General features: G+C 39.8%; 1 protein-coding gene across 1 annotated transcript in view; it reads right to left on the bottom strand.

Moving 5' to 3' along the window:
* Nucleotides 1-24,531, bottom strand: part of ITPR3 (inositol 1,4,5-trisphosphate receptor type 3) — a 579,835-nt gene that overhangs the window by 178,208 nt on the left and 377,096 nt on the right. Inside the window, 2 exon segments of the mRNA XM_053706861.1 lie at nucleotides 7,589-7,789; nucleotides 18,456-18,578. Of these exon segments, the coding sequence (XP_053562836.1) occupies nucleotides 7,589-7,789; nucleotides 18,456-18,578 (324 nt within the window).

Consider the following 24,531-nt stretch of genomic DNA (forward strand, 5'->3'; position numbering starts at 1 on the left):
AGACATGTTTAAACAAACTAGCAATGAGACTAGCAAACTTGGAAATACTTTTCAAAATTAATTTACAAGCAATATAAAAAACGTTACTGTGCCTTTAAGAAGCACAGAAAAACTGACACAGTTGAAATAACAATGACCAAAATAGTTATAGCAACCAAATTTTCACAGTAAATGTATTAAGTTAGCAAAGGATTGCACCCACCAGCAAATGGATGATTAACCCCTTAGTACCCAAAAACGGATAACAATTATATAATTAACGTTTTTCTCACAGTCAAATACACTGTCACAGGACTGCTGTGCCTGATTACCTCCCTCAAAATGGATTTTGAAGACCCCTGAGCTCTCTAGAGACGATCTGGATCATGGAGGATGATGTAGACAGATTGTGACTGAATTTTTACTGCGCAAAAAAGCGCTAAAATAGGCCCCTCCCACTCATATTACAACAGTGGGGAAGCTCAGAAACTGTTTCTATGCAGAAAACAAAAATGGCCATGTGGTAAAAATCATGCCCTAATAAGTTTTATCACCAAGTACCTCACAAAAACGATTAACAAGCCAGTAAACGTTTTAAACATACATTTGAAAGTTATGTATTATTATTAATAAGCCTGCTACCAGTCGTTTTTACTGCAGTTAAGGCTCATACATTATTTCAGTATTAACAGTATTTTCAGAGTCAATTCCATTCCTTAGAAAAAACATAATTTATGCTTACCTGATAAATTCCTTTCTTCTGTTGTGTGATCAGTCCACGGGTCATCATTACTTCTGGGATATAACTCCTCCCCAACAGGAAATGCAAGAGGATTCACCCAGCAGAGCTGCATATAGCTCCTCCCCTCTACGTCAGTCCCAGTCATTCGACCAAGAATCAACGAGAAAGGAGTAACCAAGGGTGAAGTGGTGACTGGAGTATCATTTTAAAAGATATTTACCTGCCTTAAAAACAGGGCGGGCCGTGGACTGATCACACAACAGAAGAAAGGAATTTATCAGGTAAGCATAAATTATGTTTTCTTCTGTTATGTGTGATCAGTCCACGGGTCATCATTACTTCTGGGATACCAATACCAAAGCAAAAGTACACGGATGACGGGAGGGATAGGCAGGCTCATTATACAGAAGGAACCACTGCCTGAAGAACCTTTCTCCCAAAAATAGCCTCCGAAGAAGCAAAAGTGTCAAATTTGTAAAATTTGGAAAAAGTATGAAGCGAAGACCAAGTTGCAGCCTTGCAAATCTGTTCAACAGAGGCCTCATTCTTAAAGGCCCAAGTGGAAGCCACAGCTCTAGTGGAGTGAGCTGTAATTCTTTCAGGAGGCTGCTGTCCAGCAGTCTCATAGGCTAAACGTATTATGCTACGAAGCCAAAAAGAGAGAGAGGTAGCAGAAGCTTTTTGACCTCTCCTCTGTCCAGAATAAACGACAAACAGGGAAGAAGTTTGGCGAAAATCTTTAGTTGCCTGCAAGTAGAACTTGAGGGCACGAACTACATCCAGATTGTGTAGAAGACGTTCCTTCTTTGAAGAAGGATTTGGGCACAAGGATGGAACAACAATCTCTTGATTGATGTTCCTGTTAGTGACTACCTTAGGTAAGAACCCAGGTTTAGTACGCAGAACTACCTTGTCTGAGTGAAAAATCAGATAAGGAGAATCACAATGTAAGGCTGATAACTCAGAGACTCTTCGAGCCGAGGAAATAGCCATTAAAAACAGAACTTTCCAGGATAACAATTTTATATCAATGGAATGAAGGGGTTCAAACGGAACACCCTGTAAAACGTTAAGAACTAAGTTTAAACTCCATGGTGGAGCAACAGCTTTAAACACAGGCTTGATCCTAGCTAAAGCCTGACAAAAGGCCTGGACGTCTGGATTTTCTGACAGACGCCTGTGTAACAAGATGGACAGAGCTGAAATCTGTCCCTTTAATGAACTAGCTGATAAACCCTTTTCTAAACCTTCTTGTAGAAAAGACAATATCCTAGCGATCCTAACCTTACTCCAGGAGTAACCTTTGGATTCGCACCAGTATAGGTATTTACGCCATATTTTATGGTAAATCCTTCTGGTAACAGGCTTCCTAGCCTGTATCAGGGTATCAATAACCGACTCAGAAAAACCACGTTTTGATAAAATCAAGCGTTCAATTTCCAAGCAGTCAGCTTCAGAGAAGTTAGATTTTGATGTTTGAATGGACCCTGTATCAGAAGGTCCTGTCTTAGAGGTAGAGACCAAGGCGGACAGGATGACATGTCCACTAGATCTGCATACCAAGTCCTGCGTGGCCATGCAGGCGCTATTAGAATCACTGATGCTCTCTCCTGTTTGATTTTGGCAATCAATCGAGGAAGCAGCGGGAAGGGTGGAAACACATAAGCCATCCCGAAGTTCCAAGGTGCTGTCAAAGCATCTATCAGAACCGCTCCCGGATCCCTGGATCTGGACCCGTAGCGAGGAAGTTTGGCGTTCTGGCGAGACGCCATGAGATCTATCTCTGGTTTGCCCCAACGTCGAAGTATTTGGGCAAAGACCTCCGGATGAAGTTCCCACTCCCCCGGATGAAAAGTCTGGCGACTCAAGAAATCCGCCTCCCAGTTCTCCACTCCCGGGATGTGGATTGCTGACAGGTGGCAAGAGTGAGACTCTGCCCAGCGAATTATCCTTGATACTTCCATCATTGCTAGGGAGCTTCTTGTCCCTCCCTGATGGTTGATGTAAGCTACAGTCGTGATGTTGTCCGACTGAAACCTGATGAACCCCCGAGTTGTTAATTGGGGCCAAGCCAGAAGGGCATTGAGAACTGCTCTCAATTCCAGAATGTTTATTGGAAGGAGACTCTCCTCCTGATTCCATAGTCCCTGAGCCTTCAGAGAATTCCAGACAGCGCCCCAACCTAGTAGGCTGGCGTCTGTTGTTACAATTGTCCAGTCTGGCCTGCTGAATGGCATCCCCCTGGACAGGTGTGGCCGATAAAGCCACCATAGAAGAGAATTTCTGGTCTCTTGATTCAGATTCAGAGTAGGGGACAAATCTGAGTAATCCCCATTCCACTGACTTAGCATGCACAATTGCAGCGGTCTGAGGTGTAGGCGTGCAAAAGGTACTATGTCCATTGCCGCTACCATTAAGCCGATCACCTCCATGCATTGAGCTACTGACGGGTGTTGAATGGAATGAAGGACACGGCATGCATTTTGAAGCTTTGTTAACCTGTCTTCTGTCAGGTAAATCTTCATTTCTACAGAATCTATAAGAGTCCCCAAGAATGGAACTCTTGTGAGAGGAAAAAGAGAACTCTTCTTTTCGTTCACTTTCCATCCATGCGACCTTAGAAATGCCAGAACTAGCTCTGTATGAGACTTGGCAGTTTGAAAGCTTGAAGCTTGTATTAGAATGTCGTCTAGGTACGGAGCTACCGAAATCCCTCGCGGTCTTAGTACCGCCAGAAGGGCACCCAGAACCTTTGTGAAAATTCTTGGAGCCGTAGCCAATCCGAATGGAAGAGCTACAAACTGGTAGTGCCTGTCTAAGAAGGCAAACCTTAGATACCGGTGATGATCTTTGTGGATCGGTATGTGAAGGTAAGCATCTTTTAAATCCACTGTGGTCATGTACTGACCCTTTTGGATCATGGGTAAGATTGTCCGAATAGTTTCCATTTTGAACGATGGAACTCTTAGGAATTTGTTTAGAATCTTTAAATCTAAGATTGGCCTGAAAGTTCCCTCTTTTTTGGGAACCACAAACAGGTTTGAGTAGAACCCTTGTCCTTGTTCCGACCGCGGAACCGGATGGATCACACCCATTAATAACAGATCTTGTACACAGCGTAGAAACGCTTCTTTCTTTATCTGGTTTGTTGACAACCTTGACAGATGAAATCTCCCTCTTGGGGGAGATAATTTGAAGTCTAGAAGGTATCCCTGAGATATGATCTCTAGTGCCCAGGGATCCTGAACATCTCTTGCCCAGGCCTGGGCGAAGAGAGAAAGTCTGCCCCCCACTAGATCCGGTCCCGGATCGGGGGCTTTCGGTTCATGCTGTCTTTGGGGCAGCAGCAGGTTTCCTGGTCTGCTTGCTCTTGTTCCAGGACTGGTTAGGCTTCCAGCCTTGCCTGTAACGAGCAACAGCTCCTTCCTGTTTTGGTGCAGTGGAGGTTGATGCTGCTCCTGTTTTGAAATTCCGAAAGGGACGAAAATTAGACTGTCTAGCCTTAGCTTTGGCTTTGTCTTGAGGTAGGGCGTGGCCCTTACCTCCTGTAATGTCAGCGATAATTTCTTTCAAACCGGGCCCAAATAAAGACTGCCCCTTGAAAGGTATATTAAGTAATTTGGACTTAGAAGTAACATCAGCTGACCAGGATTTTAGCCACAGCGCCCTACGTGCCTGTATGGCGAATCCTGAGTTCTTAGCCGTAAGCTTGGTTAAATGTACTACGGCCTCCGAAATGAATGAATTAGCTAGTTTAAGGACTCTAAGCCTGTCCGTAATGTCGTCTAGCGTAGATGAACTAAGGTTCTCTTCCAGAGACTCAATCCAAAATGCTGCCGCAGCCGTAATCGGCGCGATACATGCAAGAGGTTGCAATATAAAACCTTGTTGAACAAACATTTTCTTAAGGAAACCCTCTAATTTTTTATCCATTGGATCTGAAAAAGCACAGCTATCCTCCACCGGGATAGTGGTACGCTTAGCTAAAGTAGAAACTGCTCCCTCCACCTTAGGGACCGTTTGCCATAAGTCCCGAGTGGTGGCGTCTATTGGAAACATCTTTCTAAATATTGGAGGGGGTGAGAACGGCACACCGGGTCTATCCCACTCCTTAGTAACAATTTCAGTTAGTCTCTTAGGTATAGGAAAAACGTCAGTACTCGCCGGTACCGCAAAGTATTTATCCAACCTACACAGTTTCTCTGGTATTGCAACGGTGTTACAATCATTGAGAGCTGCTAAGACCTCCCCTAGTAATACACGGAGGTTCTCCAATTTAAATTTAAAATTTGAAATATCTGAATCCAATCTGTTTGGATCAGAACCGTCACCCACAGAATGAAGCTCTCCGTCCTCATGCTCTGCAAGCTGTGACGCAGTATCAGACATGGCCCTAGTATTGTCAGCACACTCTGTTCTCACCCCAGAGTGATCACGCTTGCCTCTTAGTTCTGGTAATTTAGACAAAACTTCAGTCATAACAGTAGCCATATCTTGTAATGTTATCTGTAATGGCCGCCCAGATGTACTAGGCGCCATAATATCACGCACCTCCCGGGCGGGAGATGCAGGTACTGCCGCGTGAGGCGAGTTAGTCGGCATAACTCTCCCCTCGCTGTTTGGTGAAATTTGTTCACATTGTACAGATTGACTTTTATTTAAAGTAGCATCAATACAGTTAGTACATAAATTTCTATTGGGCTCCACCTTGGCATTGGAACAAATGACACAGATATCTTCCTCTGAGTCAGACATGTTTAACACACTAGCAATAAACTTGCAACTTGGTTATAACCTTTTTTAGTAAAAACGTACTGTGCCTCAAAGAGGTACTAAACGATTAAATGATTAAATGACAGTTGAAATAATGAACTGAAAAAACAGTTATAGCATCAAACTTTAAAACAACACAACTTTTAGCAAAGGTTTGTTCCCATTAGTAAAATAACAATAATTAAATTTGACATAAAAATTACAGAGCAACGTTTTTATTCACAGTCAATATAAAATTCTCACAGCTCTGCTGAGAGAATCTACCTCCCTCCAAAGAAGTTTGAAGACCCCTGAGATCTGTCAGAGATGAACCGGATCATGCAGGAAATATAAGAGTAACTGACTGGAATTTTTTGATGCGTAGCAAAGAGCGCCAAAAAACGGCCCCTCCCCCTCACACACAGCAGTGAAGAGAAACGAAACTGTCACAATTAAAAGCAAACAACTGCCAAGTGGAAAATAATGCCCAAATATTTATTCACTCAGTACCTCAGCAATGTAAACGATTCTACATTCCAGCAAAAACGTTTAACATGATAAATACTTATTAAAAGGATTAGTGACTTTTAACAGAGTAGTTCCGGTGAAATACCATCCCCAGAATACTGAAGTGTATACATACATGTCATTATAACGGTATGGCAGGATTTTCTCATCAATTCCATTCAGAAAATAAAAACTGCTACATACCTCAATGCAGATTCATCTGCCCGCTGTCCCCTGATCTGAAGCTTTTACCTCCCTCAGATGGCCGAGAACAGCAATATGATCTTAACTACTCCGGTTAAAATCATAGTAAAAAACTCTGGCAGATTCTTCCTCAAACTCTGCCAGAGAAGTAATAACACGCTCCGGTGCTATTGTAAAATAACAAACTTTTGATTGAAGTCATAAAAACTAAGTATAATCACCATAGTCCTCTCACACATCCTATCTAGTCGTTGGGTGCAAGAGAATGACTGGGACTGACGTAGAGGGGAGGAGCTATATGCAGCTCTGCTGGGTGAATCCTCTTGCATTTCCTGTTGGGGAGGAGTTATATCCCAGAAGTAATGATGACCCGTGGACTGATCACACATAACAGAAGAAATACATTCAGTGTACACACACACACATCAGCCTGATACCAGTCGCTATCACTGCATTTAAGGCTGAACTTACTTTACAATGGTATCAGCAGTATTTTCTCAGTCAATTCCATTCCTCAGAAAATAAATTACTGCACATACCTCATTTGTTGCAGGGGAGCCCTGCATGCTATTCCCCTTCTCTGAAGTTACCTCACTCCTCAGATGAGAAACAGCCAGTGGATCTTAGTTACGTCTGCTAAGACCATAGAAAAAAACCCAGGCAGATTCTTCTTCTAATGCTGCCTGAGAATAAACAGCACACTCCGGTGCCATTTAAAAATAACAAACTTTTGATTGTAGAAATAAACTAAGTTAAAAAACACCACAGATCTCTCACAGCTTCCTTTTTAGTTAGGCTGCAAGAGAATGACTGAGTATGATAGGTGAGGGGAGGAGCTATATAGCAGCTCTGCTGGGTAATTCTCTTGCAGTTTCCTGTTAGGAAGAGATATATTCCATAAGTAATGGATGACCCGTGGACTGACTACACTTAACAGGAGAAAATTGGAATTTCTATAAACTGTGAAGTGCTGCTACCTTTGTTGATTTGGTCAATACAGTTTTATAAGTTGTGTACTTCCTACTAATGCTCATTGGCTGATATGTACTTCAATTTAATGCTCATCTTCTGATAGATACTTCCTGCTAATGCTTACTCAGCATTAGTAAGAAGTGCCTATAAGCCAATTAGCATTGTTGCCAATTATAAGCCAATATAGTTAGCAATAATCCCAATTAGCATTGTAGCATTGTTGGGAAGTGTACTACTACTAATGGTATATTAATTTAAATTTAAACAGCTTGTACTTCAAGTTTTGTTATGCAGAAAATGCCTACATGTGTAATTGATGCTCATATAGATGACAGAAGGTTTTTAAGAACAATGTCCCTTTAATGTAAGTAACCAATGAATAAAATTCCTCCAGTTGACTATAAATATTTATATTAGAATATCAGAATCTACCTCGGTCATGATCATGTCCTGACACTTCTTGATGTATTTGCCCTCAGCTTTGATGATTGTGTGTAGGAAGTCCAGATATTGAACATGTCTTCCGTGGGTTGCCAGGCAGTGGATGAAATGTTGAAGTACAGTCTCGTGTATTTCTGTGCACAGCTGGTAGTTATTCAAGAAGATATGCTGCATAGTCTCTGCCTCCATGAGCTGCAGATATAAGTATGAATTTATCCATTACAAAACATAAATCAAGATATATTCTTCTGATTAAACACTACCCTTAAAAACAATTACAATGCATAGCCAGGGAAAGCTATATAAATCACAAAGGTTGCAAGGATCTGCAGATTGCATACACTTGGGCACATCGGGACTTAAGAGTCACTTCTTATGAGAAATCCTACACAAGTTACAGCATCTAAAACCTGAAGACATTTCATATTAAGTGCTAACCTGGTTTACACTTTTTAAGCAACATAATAAGAAATGGAATCAGGGGCGGAACTACCATTGGTGCAGCAGGTACAGTAGCACCAGGGCCCAAGTACTGGGTGGGGTGGGGGGCATAGCAGCCAGTCTATACACAGGCATTTACAGAATGTTTGCAGAATGTGTACAATCCTAATGCATATACAGAGCAGAATGTATATTATTACTATTGCTTACTACTGAGTTACCTTTGGGGGCATCCAAAAAATACTGCACAAGGCCTTCTACTAAGTAGGTCCGCTACTGAATGGAATGTTAATGTATACATGATCAGCTTTTGAATTTCTCTTAATTTCTTCAATAAAGTTTTGAAAATTAAAAAATCCTAAAAATGTGTGTTTCTAATCTAGTTATAGGTAGACTTAATGATGGAAACAATAACAACAGATACTCCTGAACAGCAGACAGAATTTTTTTTTTTTCAAAAGAATATTCTTATCTATTTTTGATAGCATATGACAACAATTTTCTCTAAACCTCATAGCTTGTTTGCTCCATGGCCTTATACGTCATCCAGATCAGCATTATGCCTATCAATATGTCAGTAAGGAAGAAGTTTCTTGCTTCTGTCAATAATTTAGAATGTTCGGCTTTTTGTTCCTTACACCAGAGGTTAGTAGAAAAACATAATTTATGTAAGAACTTACCTGATAAATTCATTTCTTTCATATTAGCAAGAGTCCATGAGCTAGTGACGTATGGGATATACATTCCTACCAGGAGGGGCAAAGTTTCCCAAACCTCAAAATGCCTATAAATATACCCCTCACCACACCCACAATTCAGTTTAACGAATAGCCAAGAAGTGGGGTGATAAAAAAGTGCGAAAGCATATAAAATAAGGAATTGGAATAATTGTGCTTTATACAAAAATCATAACCACCACAAAAAAAGGGCGGGCCTCATGGACTCTTGCTAATATGAAAGAAATGAATTTAGCAGGTAAGTTCTTACATAAATTATGTTTTCTTTCATGTAATTAGCAAGAGTCCATGAGCTAGTGACGTATGGGATAATGATTACCCAAGATGTGGATCTTTCCACACAAGAGTCACTAGAGAGGGAGGGATAAAATAAAGACAGCCAATTCCTGCTGAAAATAATCCACACCCAAAATAAAGTTTAATGAAAAACATAAGCAGAAGATTCAGACTGAAACCGCTGCCTGAAGTACTTTTCTACCAAAAACTGCTTCAGAAGAAGAAAATACATCAAAATGGTAGAATTTAGTAAAAGTATGCAAAGAGGACCAAGTTGCTGCTTTGCATATCTGATCAACCGAAGCTTCATTCCTAAACGCCCAGGAAGTAGAAACTGACCTGGTAGAATGAGCTGTAATCCTCTGAGGCGGAGTTTTACCCGACTCAACATAGGCAAGATGAATTAAAGATTTCAACCAAGATGCCAAAGAAATGGCAGAAGCTTTCTGGCCTTTTCTAGAACCGGAAAAGATAACAAATAGACTAGAAGTCTTTCGGAAAGACTTAGTAGCTTCAACATAATATTTCAAAGCTCTAACAACATCCAAAGAATGCAATGATTTCTCCTTAGAATTCTTAGGATTAGGATATAATGAAGGAACCACAATTTCTCTACTAACGTTGTTAGAATTCACAACTTTAGGTAAAAATTCAAAAGAAGTTCGCAACACCGCCTTATCCTGATGAAAAATCAGAAAAGGAGACTCACAAGAAAGAGCAGATAATTCAGAAACTCTTCTGGCAGAAGAGATGGCCAAAAGGAACAAAACTTTCCAAGAAAGTATTTTAATGTCCAATGAATGCATAGGTTCAAAGGGAGGAGCTTGAAGAGCTCCCAGAACCAAATTCAAACTCCAAGGAGGAGAAATTGACTTAATGACAGGTTTTATACGAACCAAAGCTTGTACAAAACAATGAATATCAGGAAGAATAGCAATCTTTCTGTGAAAAAGAACAGAAAGAGCAGAGATTTGTCCCTTCAAGGAACTTGCAGACAAACCCTTATCTAAACCATCCTGAAGAAACTGTAAAATTCTCGGTATTCTAAAAGAATGCCAAGAAAAATGATGAGAAAGACACCAAGAAATATAAGTCTTCCAGACTCTATAATATATCTCTCTAGATACAGATTTACGAGCCTGTAACATAGTATTAATCACAGAGTCAGAGAAACCTCTTTGACCAAGAATCAAGCGTTCAATCTCCATACCTTTAAATTTAAGGATTTCAGATCCTGATGGAAAAAAGGACCTTGTGACAGAAGGTCTGGTCTTAACGGAAGAGTCCACGGTTGGCAAGAGGCCATCCGGACAAGATCCGCATACCAAAACCTGTGAGGCCATGCCGGAGCTACCAGCAGAACAAACGAGCATTCCCTCAGAATCTTGGAGATTACTCTTGGAAGAAGAACTAGAGGCGGAAAGATATAGGCAGGATGATACTTCCAAGGAAGTGATAATGCATCCACTGCCTCCGCCTGAGGATCCCGGGATCTGGACAGATATCTGGGAAGTTTCTTGTTTAGATGAGACGCCATCAGATCTATTTCTGGAAGTTCCCACATTTGAACAATCTGAAGAAATACCTCTGGGTGAAGAGACCATTCGCCCGGATGCAACGTTTGGCGACTGAGATAATCCGCTTCCCAATTGTCTACACCTGGGATATGAACCGCAGAAATTAGACAGGAGCTGGATTCCGCCCAAACCAAAATTCGAGATACTTCTTTCATAGCCAGAGGACTGTGAGTCCCTCCTTGATGATTGATGTATGCCACAGTTGTGACATTGTCTGTCTGAAAACAAATGAACGATTCTCTCTTCAGAAGAGGCCAAAACTGAAGAGCTCTGAAAATTGCACGGAGTTCCAAAATATTGATCGGTAATCTCACCTCCTGAGATTCCCAAACTCCTTGTGCCGTCAGAGATCCCCACACAGCTCCCCAACCTGTGAGACTTGCATCTGTTGAAATTACAGTCCAGGTCGGAAGCACAAAAGAAGCCCCCTGAATTAAACGATGGTGATCTGTCCACCACGTTAGAGAGTGTCGAACAATCGGTTTTAAAGATATTAATTGAGATATCTTTGTGTAATCCTTGCACCATTGATTCAGCATACAGAGCTGAAGAGGTCGCATGTGAAAACGAGCAAAGGGGATCGCGTCCGATGCAGCAGTCATAAGACCTAGAATTTCCATGCATAAGGCTACCGAAGGGAATGATTGTGACTGAAGGTTTCGACAAGCTGAAATCAATTTTAGACGTCTCTTGTCTGTTAAAGACAGAGTCATGGACACTGAATCTATCTGGAAACCCAGAAAGGTTACCCTTGTCTGAGGAATCAATGAACTTTTTGGTAAATTGATCCTCCAACCATGATCTTGAAGAAACAACACAAGTCGATTCGTATGAGATTCTGCTAAATGTAAAGACTGAGCAAGTACCAAGATATCGTCCAAATAAGGAAATACCACAATACCCTGTTCTCTGATTACAGACAGAAGGGCACCGAGAACCTTTGTAAAAATTCTTGGAGCTGTAGCTAGGCCAAACGGCAGAGCCACAAACTGGTAATGCTTGTCCAGAAAAGAGAATCTCAGGAACTGATAATGATCTGGATGAATCGGAATATGCAGATATGCATCCTGTAAATCTATTGTGGACATATAATGCCCTTGCTGAACAAAAGGCAAGATAGTCCTTACAGTTACCATCTTGAACGTTGGTATCCTTACATAACGAATCAATATTTTTAGATCCAGAACTGGTCTGAAGGAATTCTCCTTCTTTGGTACAATGAAGAGATTTGAATAAAACCCCATCCCCTGTTCCGGAACTGGAACTGGCATAATTACTCCAGCCAACTCTAGATCTGAAACACAATTCAGAAATGCTTGAGCTTTCACTGGATTTACTGGGACACGGGAAAGAAAAAATCTCTTTGCAGGAGGTCTCATCTTGAAACCAATTCTGTACCCTTCTGAAACAATGTTCTGAATCCAAAGATTGTGAACAGAATTGATCCAAATTTCTTTGAAAAAACGTAACCTGCCCCCTACCAGCTGAGCTGGAATGAGGGCCGCACCTTCATGTGGACTTAGAAGCAGGCTTTGCCTTTCTAGCAGGCTTGGATTTATTCCAGACTGGAGATGGTTTCCAAACTGAAACTGCTCCTGAGGATGAAGGATTAGGCTTTTGTTCTTTGTTGAAACGAAAGGAACGAAAACGATTATTAGCCCTGTTTTTACCTTTAGATTTTTTATCCTGTGGTAAAAAAGTTCCTTTCCCACCAGTAACAGTTGAGATAATAGAATCCAACTGAGAACCAAATAATTTGTTACCCTGGAAAGAAATGGAAAGTAGAGTTGATTTAGAAGCCATATCAGCATTCCAAGTCTTAAGCCATAAAGCTCTTCTAGCTAAAATAGCTAGAGACATAAACCTGACATCAACTCTGATAAAAAAAATGGCATCACAGATAAAATTATTAGCATGCTGAAGAAGAATAATAATATCATGAGAATCATGATCTGTTACTTGTTGCGCTAAAGTTTCCAACCAAAAAGTTGAAGCTGCAGCAACATCAGCCAAAGATATAGCAGAAGATTACCTGAACACAGATAAGCTTTTCTTAGAAAAGATTCAATTTTCCTATCTAAAGGATCCTTAAACGAAGTACCATCTGACGTAGGAATAGTAGTACGTTTAGCAAGGGTAGAAATAGCCCCATCAACTTTAGGGATTTTGTCCCAAAATTCTAATCTGTCAGACGGCACAGGATATAATTGCTTAAAACGTTTAGAAGGAGTAAATGAATTACCCAATTTATCCCATTCTTTGGAAATTACTTCAGAAATAGCATTAGGAACAGGAAAAACTTCTGGAATAACCACAGGAGATTTAAATACCTTATCCAAACGTTTAGAATTAGTATCAAGAGGACCAGAATCCTCTATTTCTAAAGCAATTAGTACTTCTTTAAGTAAAGAATGAATACATTCCATTTAAAATAAATATGAAGATTTATCAGCATCAATCTCTGAGACAGAATCCTCTGAACCAGAAGAGTCATCAGAATCAGAAGGATGATGTTCATTTAAAAATTCATCTGTAGGGAGAGAAGTTTTAAAAGATTTTTTACGTTTACTAGAAGGAGAAATAACAGACATAGCCTTCTTTATGGATTCAGAAACAAAATCTCTTATGTTATCAGGAACATTCTGCACCTTAGATGTTGAAGGAACTGCAACAGACAATGGTACTTTACTAAAGGAAATATTATCTGCATTAACAAGTTTGTCATGACAATTAATACAAACAACAGCCGGAGGAATAGCTACCAAAAGTTTACAGCAGATACACTTAGCTTTGGTAGATCCAGTACTAGACAGCGATTTTCCTGTAGTATCTTCTGACTCAGTTGCAACGTGAGACATCTTGCAATATGTAACAGAAAAAACAACAAATAAAGCAAAATTGATCAAATTCCTTAAATGACAGTTTCAGGAATGGGAAAAAATGCCAAAGAACAAGCTTCTAGCAACCAGAAGCAATGAAAAATGAGACTTAAATAATGTGGAGACAAAAGCGACGCCCATATTTTTTAGCGCCAAATAAGACGCCCACATTATTTGGCGCCTAAATGCTTTTGGCGCCAAAAATGACGCCACATCCGGAACGCCGACACTTTTGGCGCACAATAACGTCAAAAAATGACGCAACTTCCGGCGACACGTATGACGCCGGAAACGGAAAAGATTTTTTTGCGCCAAAAAAGTCCGCGCCAAGAATGACGCAATAAAATGAAGCATTTTCAGCCCCCGCGAGCCTAACAGCCCACAGGGAAAAAGAGTCAAATTTTTGAAGGTAAGAAAAAATGATTAATTCAAATGCATTATCCCAAATATGAAACTGACTGTCTGAAAATAAGGAATGTTGAACATTCTGAGTCAAGGCAAATAAATGTTTGAATACATATATTTAGAACTTTATAAACAAAGTGCCCAACCATAGCTTAGAGTGTCACAGAAAATAAGATTTACTTACCCCAGGACACTCATCTACATGTTTGTAGAAAGCCAAACCAGTACTGAAACGAGAATCAGCAGAGGTAATGGTATATATAAGAGTATATCGTCGATCTGAAAAGGGAGGTAAGAGATGAATCTCTACGACCGATAACAGAGAACCTATGAAATAGAACCCGTAGAAGGAGATCACTGCATTCAAATAGGCAATACTCTCCTCACATCCCTCTGACATTCACTGCACGCTGAGAGGAAAACCGGGCTCCAACTTGCTGCGGAGCGCATATCAACGTAGAATCTAGCACAAACTTACTTCACCACCTCCATCGGAGGCAAAGTTTGTAAAACTGAATTGTGGGTGTGGTGAGGGGTGTATTTATAGGCATTTTGAGGTTTGGGAAACTTTGCCCCTCCTGGTAGGAATGTATATCCCATACGTCACTAGCTCATGGACTCTTGCTAATTACTGCAATTCTTGCTAATTCAAAACACTGAGCATCATATTGTATTTAGAGGTTTTATTATATATTTTAAGGACACTGCGTTTTATGTTTTATCTGAGTATTTATCTGTATATGTGGTGACTTATTTTTCTGGACTAGTACTGGTAGGAGGGAAACAAAGGTTTCCCAGTTTGTAACATCCATGACTACTTTTTAAAAGGATACAGCAGTCAAAATTAAACTTTTTTTAATTTTGTCTTCAATGTCTGTTTAACTTTGAAAAATGTATTTTTTGTTTGCTATTTGCACATCCCAACATTTGCAGGAGGCTTTCAAGTATGGTGAGAGGAGGGAGAGTTTTGATCAGTGGTATATCAGGCTTTTGTGGGCTGGGGTACAAAAGAAGGGGGCAGGGGAAACTGTGTTATGAGCAGAGTCTGGTATACAGTATGTGGGGTTGGGGCGGAGTTGGGTATGCCATGGGCGGAGCCAGTGCAGTCCTAGGAAACCATGACGTGCAAAGTTTTGAAAGGGACAAGGGGCGGACCTCCCAACCCATGAAAATCCTGCAATATATGAAATGGTTGGAAGTTAAGTCTATGCTTAAAATACTGATTTGTCCAGAAGCAAAAAGCTGGCAAGGCCATATGTGTTGCAAACACACTAAGAACCACTGAAAACATGTTGGCAGCACATTCAGGCCTTGTTTCTGCATAGACTGGCACTGGTGGCACACTAAATGCAAGACTAGAGTCCTAGCTACAAAGGTCATTTGTAAATTAATATGTAGTGTTATGTCATGATGTATCATATGTCATGATAAAATAAGTTCAGAAAATCATTTTAACAAGAAAAAAAAAATGTACTTTTCATTTTAAAGGGACATGAAACACAGATTTTTTTTCTTTCATGATTCAGATAGAGAATACAATTTTAAAAAGGTTTCCAATTTACTTATATTAACAAATTTGTTTTGATCTCATATTATTCTTTGTAGAAGAGATATCTAGATAGGTAGTGTGCACATGCCTGGAGCACTACATGACAGGAAATAGTGCTGCCATCTAATGCTCTTGTTAATGTATAAAATTGCTGCCATATAGTACTGCAGACACGTGCACACGCCTGAACTTATCTTTCTGCTTTTCAACAAAGGATAACAAGAAAACAAAGACAAATTGATAATAGAAGTACATTGGAAAGCTGTTTAAAATGGTATGTTCCATCTGAATCGTGAATTAAAAAAAATTGGATTTAAGGCTCTTTAATATCTATTTGAAAAAAAGAAGGGAAATATTGAACTTTCAATTCAAATATACAATTTTGGAGGATAATTTAATTTCTTTTTAATATTTTTTATTTATTTATTTATTTATTTTCTCTCCTTTCACAACCGTGTCATCATACATTAAGCGCACAATGGTCCCACTTAGCTGGAGCTTGTTAATCTTGAAGTGACATGTTATAGCACGTGGCCTGACTGTTAGCCGACAGACATTTGGCCGACGGACATTTGGCTGACACACAAGTGGCTGTCAGATAACAGTCCGTCCACAAGATAGATAGATAGATAGATAGATACATAAATACATAGATTAGATAGATAAATAGATGTGATAGATAAATTAGATAGATAGATTTGATAGATAGATAGATAGATAGATAAATAAAAAAATAGATTCGATAGACAGACAGAGAATTACAAGACGTGCGGTCTGGGACCCATGGTAAGGTTCCCAGAGGTGGTTGCGGCACCCGAGGCTCTGATTAGAACAGAGCACTCTGGAGCGTATCTGCCCTCGGTCAAAATCGGAACATGCTTTTGGCATTCTGTCCGTCGTCCAAATGTCCATCGGCATTTTGTCAGAGCACCGTTATAGCAACATAGTAGATGACTCTGTTTAGGGATGCATGTAATATACACCAACATTTTTCTATTTTAGCTCCTCTCCTCCTTTAGCTATCCCCTTAGCATGTAAGCTATGAGCCTAGCTGCTTTGATGATCACTTTCATGAGAGATTATTTACAACAGTGAAAATCTTGGCAGGGCCCTTTATCCCTTTGTCTCTCATAACTATCCCCTTGCATATTAGACCCATGTCTTTAGCGCTGTGGAACCTGTTGGCGCTCTACAAAAAACTGATAATAATAATGAGGTTAAAAGAATACAGAAGTCTACTGAATTCAACCTATACAGATCCTACTTGATTTACAATTAAAAAAACTTGCCAATTGAACGTACATGAATACAATTAGAAAGCTGACGCATTTAACACAAGCAATCTTATCCGTGAATTCTGGTTCTAGCCAGAAATGTATCTTAGCTATTTTTAAATTTGTTAAAAGGGACATAATACTAACATGCTAAATCACTTGACACTGATGCAGTATAACTGTAAAAAGCTGACAGAAAAATATATGTAAAAACTGTAAAAAGCTGACAGGAGAATCTCTATATAAAAAAGGAAGATATTTTACCTCACAATTTCCTCAGCTCACCAGAGTAAGTCCTATGTAAACATTTTTACTGCAGCCAATTAGCATCAACAGTGCTGAGGTCATGAACTCTTTTACTGTGATCTCATGAGATTTCACTTAACTCTGATGAAATTTCATAGTAAACTTCCTTAAACTGAGTAGGGAAATAACATGAGTGTGCATGAGGCTCACTCCCTTGTAGGTCCTTGGACAGACATACTGATTTGCCGCTTAAAGTCCTTTACAATGAGATGTGAATACTTAGGACATTTTGAGGTAAAGTATCTTTCTTTTTTACATAGAGATGTTCAGGTGATGTTTTCTAGTCAGCTTTTTACAGCTATGTTGCATCACTTTCAAGTGTTTCAACATTTGGGTATCATGGCCCTTTTAAGGTACTGGCATTCACTAACTTTTCAGGTAATGAGTTCCACAATTTGATTGCTCTTGCAATGAAAAAATATTTACGTTGCTTTAAATTGTGACCTCTTGCCAAAAACAACGTTAGAATAAACAACTCAGTATACTGGCCTTGAATATATTTCTATAAAGTAATCTTATCCCCTCTCAAGAGCCTTTTTTTTCTAGAGAAAACAGAACCAATTTAGCTAACCTCTCTTCATAGTTTAAATCCTCAATTCCCCTTATTAGTTTTGTTGCCCTTCTCTGAACTTTCTGCAATGTCTTGTTTTGAGATTAATCCCTAGAACTGCACTCCATACTCAAGGTGAGGTCTTATCAGGGATTTATATAGTGACAGAATTATGCTTTCCTCCCTCTTTTAATAGTATCTTATTAGCCCTAGAAGCCACTGCCCTTCATTGTGCACCCATCTTTAGCTTGTTATATATACAAGTACTCCCAAATCCTTTTTCTCCTTTGTTTTGCTCTAGACTAGTCCAATTTAAATAATAGGTAACCTACATATGTTTACTTCCAAAATGTAGAGCCTTACATTGTTATGTATGGTTATGTTCACATGTTTTTTATTATTATTTTTTTTCTACTTCACAGTAATAGTTGAGTTTATTCTCATTGTTTCTGAATTTATATTAAACATTTAGATAAACATGAAGAATGCTAACAATGTGATCTTCATATCACATACCAATACATAGTCCTAAATTAACTTGGTGATCTGCAATTCACTATTTACCAACACATATTTACAAATTATGTGTTCTCTGATATACTGGACTTTAATAGAATGGCATTTCATTGTTATATGTACTACAACTATCTAATCAATATCCCGTATGTCTCCCTATGTATGATATCTTAATAAAAAGAATTTTAAAAAATATATATAGAATTTTATAACAGATAAAAACAATGTTCCTTTTTTTGCTCCTTGCCCTTATAATTCATTTTGTATGGCATTATGCCTCTCAGTACTTCAGAAAGATGTTTCTTCCTTTTATCATTGATTTAGAATGTTCTGTTCTTGTGTACTTACACCTGGGGTCAGGAACAAAGATAGGTGCTTGTGTAGTAGAGCCTGGTTTTCTGGATTACCGGCACAGAACTTCTGCAGAAATTGGTGTGTGTACTTCAAAATCTCATTCATTTTTACATCTCCCTGTATAAAAAAAGTAAACCAATTATATTTCAAAACATACTTTTTGTTGTATATGGTATGACACAGTTTAGACAACACTGTATATAAGGGGCACCTATACTTAAGTGAGACAAAAAAACAGTTGTTTCTGAAGTCTGTCAGTATGATCAGACAGTAAGCCTCAGAAACATTAAAAGGACATACAATTCAATTATTTATTTCATGATTCAGATAGAGCATACATTTTTAAGCAACTTTCCTTTTTAATTAAATTATCAATTTTGTTTTATTCTCTTGGTATCCTTTATTGAAAAAGCAGCAATGCACTAATGAGAGCTGGATGAAAGGGACATAATAACCATATGGTAAATCACTTGAAAACAATGTAGCATTACTGTAAAAAGTTGACTAGGAAATATCACCTGACTATCTCTATGTAAAAAAAGGAAGATATTTTACCTCACAATGTATTCAGCTCGCAATAGTAAGTGCTCTGTGAACAGTTGTTACTCAGCTATTGTATGTTGAAAAAAACAACAGCCAATCAGCTTAATCACTGAAATCTACACAAGATTTTATACTAAAAGTTCTTAAACTGAGGAGGGAATATAACATGACTGTGCTTGTAGATGCCAGATGCACGCTCCCTTACAAATCCTGTGACTAGCCTCCTGATTGGCTGCTTAAAGTCAATTTACAATGGGATGTGGCTACAGAGGAAATTTTAAGGCAAAAACATAATTTATGCTTACCTGATAAATTTATTTCTCTTGTAGTGTATCCAGTCCACGGATCATCCATTACTTATGGGATATATTCTCCTTCCCAACAGGAAGTTGCAAGAGTCCACCCACAGCAAAGCTGCTATATAGCTCCTCCCCTAACTGCCATTACCAGTCATTCGACCGAAAACATGCAGAGAAAGGAAAACCATAGGGTGCAGTGGTGACTGTAGTTTAATGGAAAAATTACCTGCCTTAAAGTGACAGGGCGGGCCGTGGACTGGATACACTACAAGAGAAATAAATTTATCAGGTAAGCATAAATTATGTTTTCTCTTGTTAAGTGTATCCAGTCCACGGATCATCCATTACTTATGGGATACCAATACCAAAGCTAAAGTACACGGATGATGGGAGGGACAAGGCAGGTACTTAAACGGAAGTTACCACTGCCTGTAAAAAACCCTTTCTCCCAAAAATAGCCTCCGAAGAAGCAAGGTATCAAATTTGTTAAATTTGAAAAAGTATGAAACGCAGACCAAGACTCCGTCTTGTAATCTGTTCAACAGAAGCCACATTTAAAAAAGGCCCAAGTGAAAACCACAGCTCTAGTAGAATGAGCTGTAATCCCTTCAGGAGGCTGCTGTCCAGCAGTCTCATAAGCTAAATGAATTATGCTTTTTAACCAAAAAGACAGAGATGTTGCTGAAGTCCTTTGACCTCTCCTCTGTCCAGAATAGACAACAAACAAGGTGAATGTTTGATGAAAATCTGTAGTAGCTTGTAAGTAAAACTTTAAAACACGAACCACGTCCAAATTGTGTAATAGACGTTCCTTCTTTGAAGAAGGATTAGGATACAAGAATGGAACAACAATCTCTTGAGTGATATTCTTGTTAGATACCACCTTAGGTAAAAACCCAGGTTGGTACACAGGACTACCTTATCCGTACGGAGAACCAGATAAGGAGAATCACATTGCAACGCAGATAACTCGGAGACTCTATGAGCCGAGGAAATAGCTACCAAAAAGGTTCAAATGGAACTCCTTGAAGAACCTTAAGAACCAGCTTTAAGCTCCATGGCGGAGCAACATTTTTAACCACAGGCTTGGTTCTAACCAAAGCCTGACCAAATGCCTGAACGTCTAGAATACCTGCCAGACGCTTGTGCAAAAGAATAGACAGAGTAGAAATCTGTCCTTTTAAAGAACTAGCTGACAACCCTTTTCTCAAAATCATCTTGGAGAAAAGATAATATCCTGGGAATCCAGACTTTACTCCATGAGTAACCCTTGGATTCATAACAATAAGATATTTACACCATATCTTATGTTAAATTTTCCTAGAGACAGGCTTTTATGCCTGTATTAAGGTATCAATTACTGACTCGGAGAAGCCATGCTTTGATAACATCAAGCGTTCTGTCTCCAGGCAGTCCATCTCAGATTAGTTATATTTAGATGGTTGAAAAGACCCTGAGGTAGAGGGTCCTGTCTCAGACGCAGAGACCGTGGTGGAAAGGATGACATGTCCACCAGATCTGCATACCAGGTCCTGCGTGGCCACGCAGGCGCTGTCAAAAGCACCAAAGCACTCTCCTGCTTGATCTTGTGCAAACCCCTCCGGAGGGAATTCCCACTCCCCCGGATGAAAAGTCTGACGACTTAGAAAATCTGCCTCCCAGTTCTCAACACCTGGGATAGGGATAGCTTTTAGACAAGAGTGAGTCTCTGTCCAGTGAATTATTTTAAGACTTCTAACATTGCTAGGGAACTTCTGTTCCCCCTTGATGGTTGATGTAAGCCACAGTCGTGATATTGTCCGACTGAAATATGATGTACCTCAGAGTTGCTAACTGAGGCCAAGTCTGAAGCGCATGGAATATCGCTCCCAGTTCCAGAATATTCATTAGAAGGAGGGTCTCCTCCTGAGTCCACTATCCCTGAGCCTTCAGGGAGTTCCAGACTGTATCCCAACCTAAAAGGCTGGCATCTGTTGTAACAATTGTCCCATCTGACCTGCGGAAGGTCATACCCTTGGACAGATGGACCCGAGATAGTCACCAGAGAAGAGAATCTCTGGTTTCTTGGTCCGGATTTAACAGGAGAACAAATCTGTGTAATCCCCGTTCCTCTGGCTGAGCATGCATAGTTGCAGTGGTCTGAAATGTAGGCGTGCAAACGGTACTATGTCCCTTGCCGCTACCATTAAGCCGATTACATTCATGTACTGAGCCACCAAAGGGCGCGGATGGAATGAAGAACACGGCAGAAATTTAGAAACTTTGACAACCTGGACTCCGTCAGGTAAATTTTAATTTCTACAAAATCTACCAGAATCCCTAGGAGGGAAACCCTTGATATTGGGGATAGAGAACTCTTTCCTTGTTCACTTTCCACCCATGCGATCTCAGAAATGCCAGTACTACGTCCGTATGAGACTTGGCAACTTGGATGTTTGACGCCTGTATCAGGATGTCGTCTAAATAAGGGGCCACTTCTATGCCCCGCGGCCTAAGGACCGCCAAAGTGACCCCAGAACCTCCATAAAGATTCTAGGGGCTGTAGTTAACCCAAAGGAAAGAGCTACAAACTGGTAATGCCTGTCTAGAAAGGCAAACCTGAAAAACCGATGGTGATCTTTATGCATCGTAATGTGAGGATAAGCATCCTTCAAATCCATTGTAGTCCTCTATTGACTCTCCTGGATCATAGTTAAGATGGTACGAATAGTTTCCATCTTAAATGATAAAATTCTAAAGAATTTGTTTAAGATCTTTTAGATCCAAAATAGGTCTGAAGGTTTCCTTTCCTTGGGAACCACAAACCGATTTGAGGAAAACTGTGTCCCTGTTCCTCTATTGGAACTGAATGGGTCACGTACACAATGCAAGAATGTCTCTTTCTTTATCTGGTTTGCAGATAAATGTGAAAGGCAAAAACTCCCCTTTTTTGGGGGGGAAAGCTTTGAAATCCAGAAGATATCTCTGGGGTATAATTTCCAATGCCCAGGGATCCTGGGCATCTCTTGCCCACGCCTGGGCGAAGAATGAAGTCTGCCCCCTATAGGATCCGTTACCAGATAGGGGTCCGTTCCTCATGCTGTTTTAGAGGCAGCAGCAGGCTCCTTGACCTGCTTATCTTTGTTCCAGGTCTGGTTGTCTCCAGACCGCCTTGGACTGAGCAAAAGTTCCCTCTTATTTTGCCTTAGAGGAAGTTGATGCCACACCTGCCTTGAATTTTCGAAAGGCACGAAAATTAGGCCTTTTTTGTCCCTTGATTTGGACCTGTCCTGAGGAAGGGCATGATCTTTTCCTCCAGTGATATAAGTAATAATCTCCTTCAAACTAGGCCTGAATAGGGTCTGCCCCTTGAAGGGAAGTTAAGTAGCTTATTTATTAAAGTCACGACAGCTGACCATGATATAAGCCATAGCGCTCTGCGCGCCAGTATAGTAAAAAACAGAATTCTTAGCCGTTAGTCTAGTCAAAGGAACAAAGGCATCAGAAAACAAAGGAATTGGCTAGCTTAAGTGCTCTAAGCTTGTCAAATATATTCATCCAATGGAGCCTGTAAAGCCTCATCAAGAGACTCAAACCAGAACGCCGCAGCAGCAGTGACAGGAGCAATGCGTGCAAGGGGCTGCAGGATAAAACCTTGTTGAATAAACATTTTTTATCCATTGGATCTATAAAAGCACAACAGTCCTCGCCAGAGGTAGTGGTACGCTTAGCTAGAGTAGAAACTCTTCTCTCCACCTTAGGAACTGTCTGCCATAAGTCCCGTGTGGTGGCAACTATTAGAAAACATTCTTCTAAAAAATAGGAGGGGAAGAGAACGGCACACCTGGTCTATCCCATTCCTTATGAAAAATTTTAGTAAACCTCTTTAGGTATTGGAAAAACATAAGTACACACCGGCACTGCATATTATTTATCCAGTCTACACAATTTCTCTGGCACTGCGATTGTACACATTCATTCAGAGCAGCTAAAGCCTCCCTGAGCAACAAGTGGAGGTTCTCAAGCATAAATTTTAAATGTAGAAATATCAAAATCAGGTTAAATCATCTTCCCTGAGTCACAAATATCACCCACAGACTAAGCATATTGTGAGGTAGTATCAGACATGGTTCTTAAAGCGTCTGTATGCTCTGTATCTACCCCCAGAGCTGTTTTGCTTTCCTTTAATTTCAGGTAGTCTGACTAATACTGCTGCCAGTGTATTATACACAACCTTTGCCATGTCTTGTAAAATAAACAGGAGTCAAAGGGTCTGACACGTGGGGAGAGTTAGTCGGCATAACTTCCCCCTCGACAGAATCCTCTGGTAAAATAAACGCTATGGGTGCCCTTGATGTACTTGGCGCCATTTGAGCGTGAGTCCCTAAAGCGGGAGTCAAAGGGTCTGACACGTGGGGAGAGTTAGTCGGCATAACTTCCCCCTCGACAGAATCCTCTGGTGATAATGTTTTTAAATACAAAAAATGATCTTTATTGTTTAACATGAAATCAGTACATCTGGTACACATTCTAAAATGGGGTTCCACCATGGCTTTAAACATAATAAACACAGAGCCTCCTCTATGTTAGACATGTTAGAACTAATAAAGAGACTAGTAAGCTTGGAAAACACTTTAAATCAAGTTAACAAGCAAATATAACAAACGTTACTGTGCCTTTAAGAGAAACAAATTTTGTCAAAATTTGAAAAACAGTGAAAAAAGGCAGTAAATCAAACGAAATTTTTACAGTACATGTAATAAGTTAACAGAGCATTGCACCCACTTGCAAATGGATGATTAACCCCTTAATGCAAAAAAACAGATTAAAAAAAAAAAAAAAAACAACATTTTTTTTTAAACAGACACAACAAAACTGTGGATTACCTTCCCTATAACTGTTTCTATGCAAAATTTAAGCCAGCCATGTGGAAAAATTAGGCCCCAATAAGTTTTATCACCAAACATATGTTAAAAAACGATTAAACATGCCAGCAAACGTTTTAAAACACATTCTTATAAGAGTATGTATGTCTATTAATAAGCCTGATCCAGTCGCTATCACTGCATTTAAGGCTTTACTTACATTACTTCGGTATCAGCAGTATTTTCTTAGTCAATTCCATTCCTTAGAAAAATATATTACTGCACATACCTTAGCATATATCTCTATCAATCAGCCTGGTACCAGTCGCTTTCACTGCATTTAAAGGCTGTACTTACATTACTTCGGTATCAGCAGTATTTTCT

The sequence above is a fragment of the Bombina bombina genome, chromosome 3 (genome assembly GCF_027579735.1).
Source record: "Bombina bombina isolate aBomBom1 chromosome 3, aBomBom1.pri, whole genome shotgun sequence".
Taxonomy (NCBI): Eukaryota; Metazoa; Chordata; class Amphibia; order Anura; family Bombinatoridae; genus Bombina; species Bombina bombina.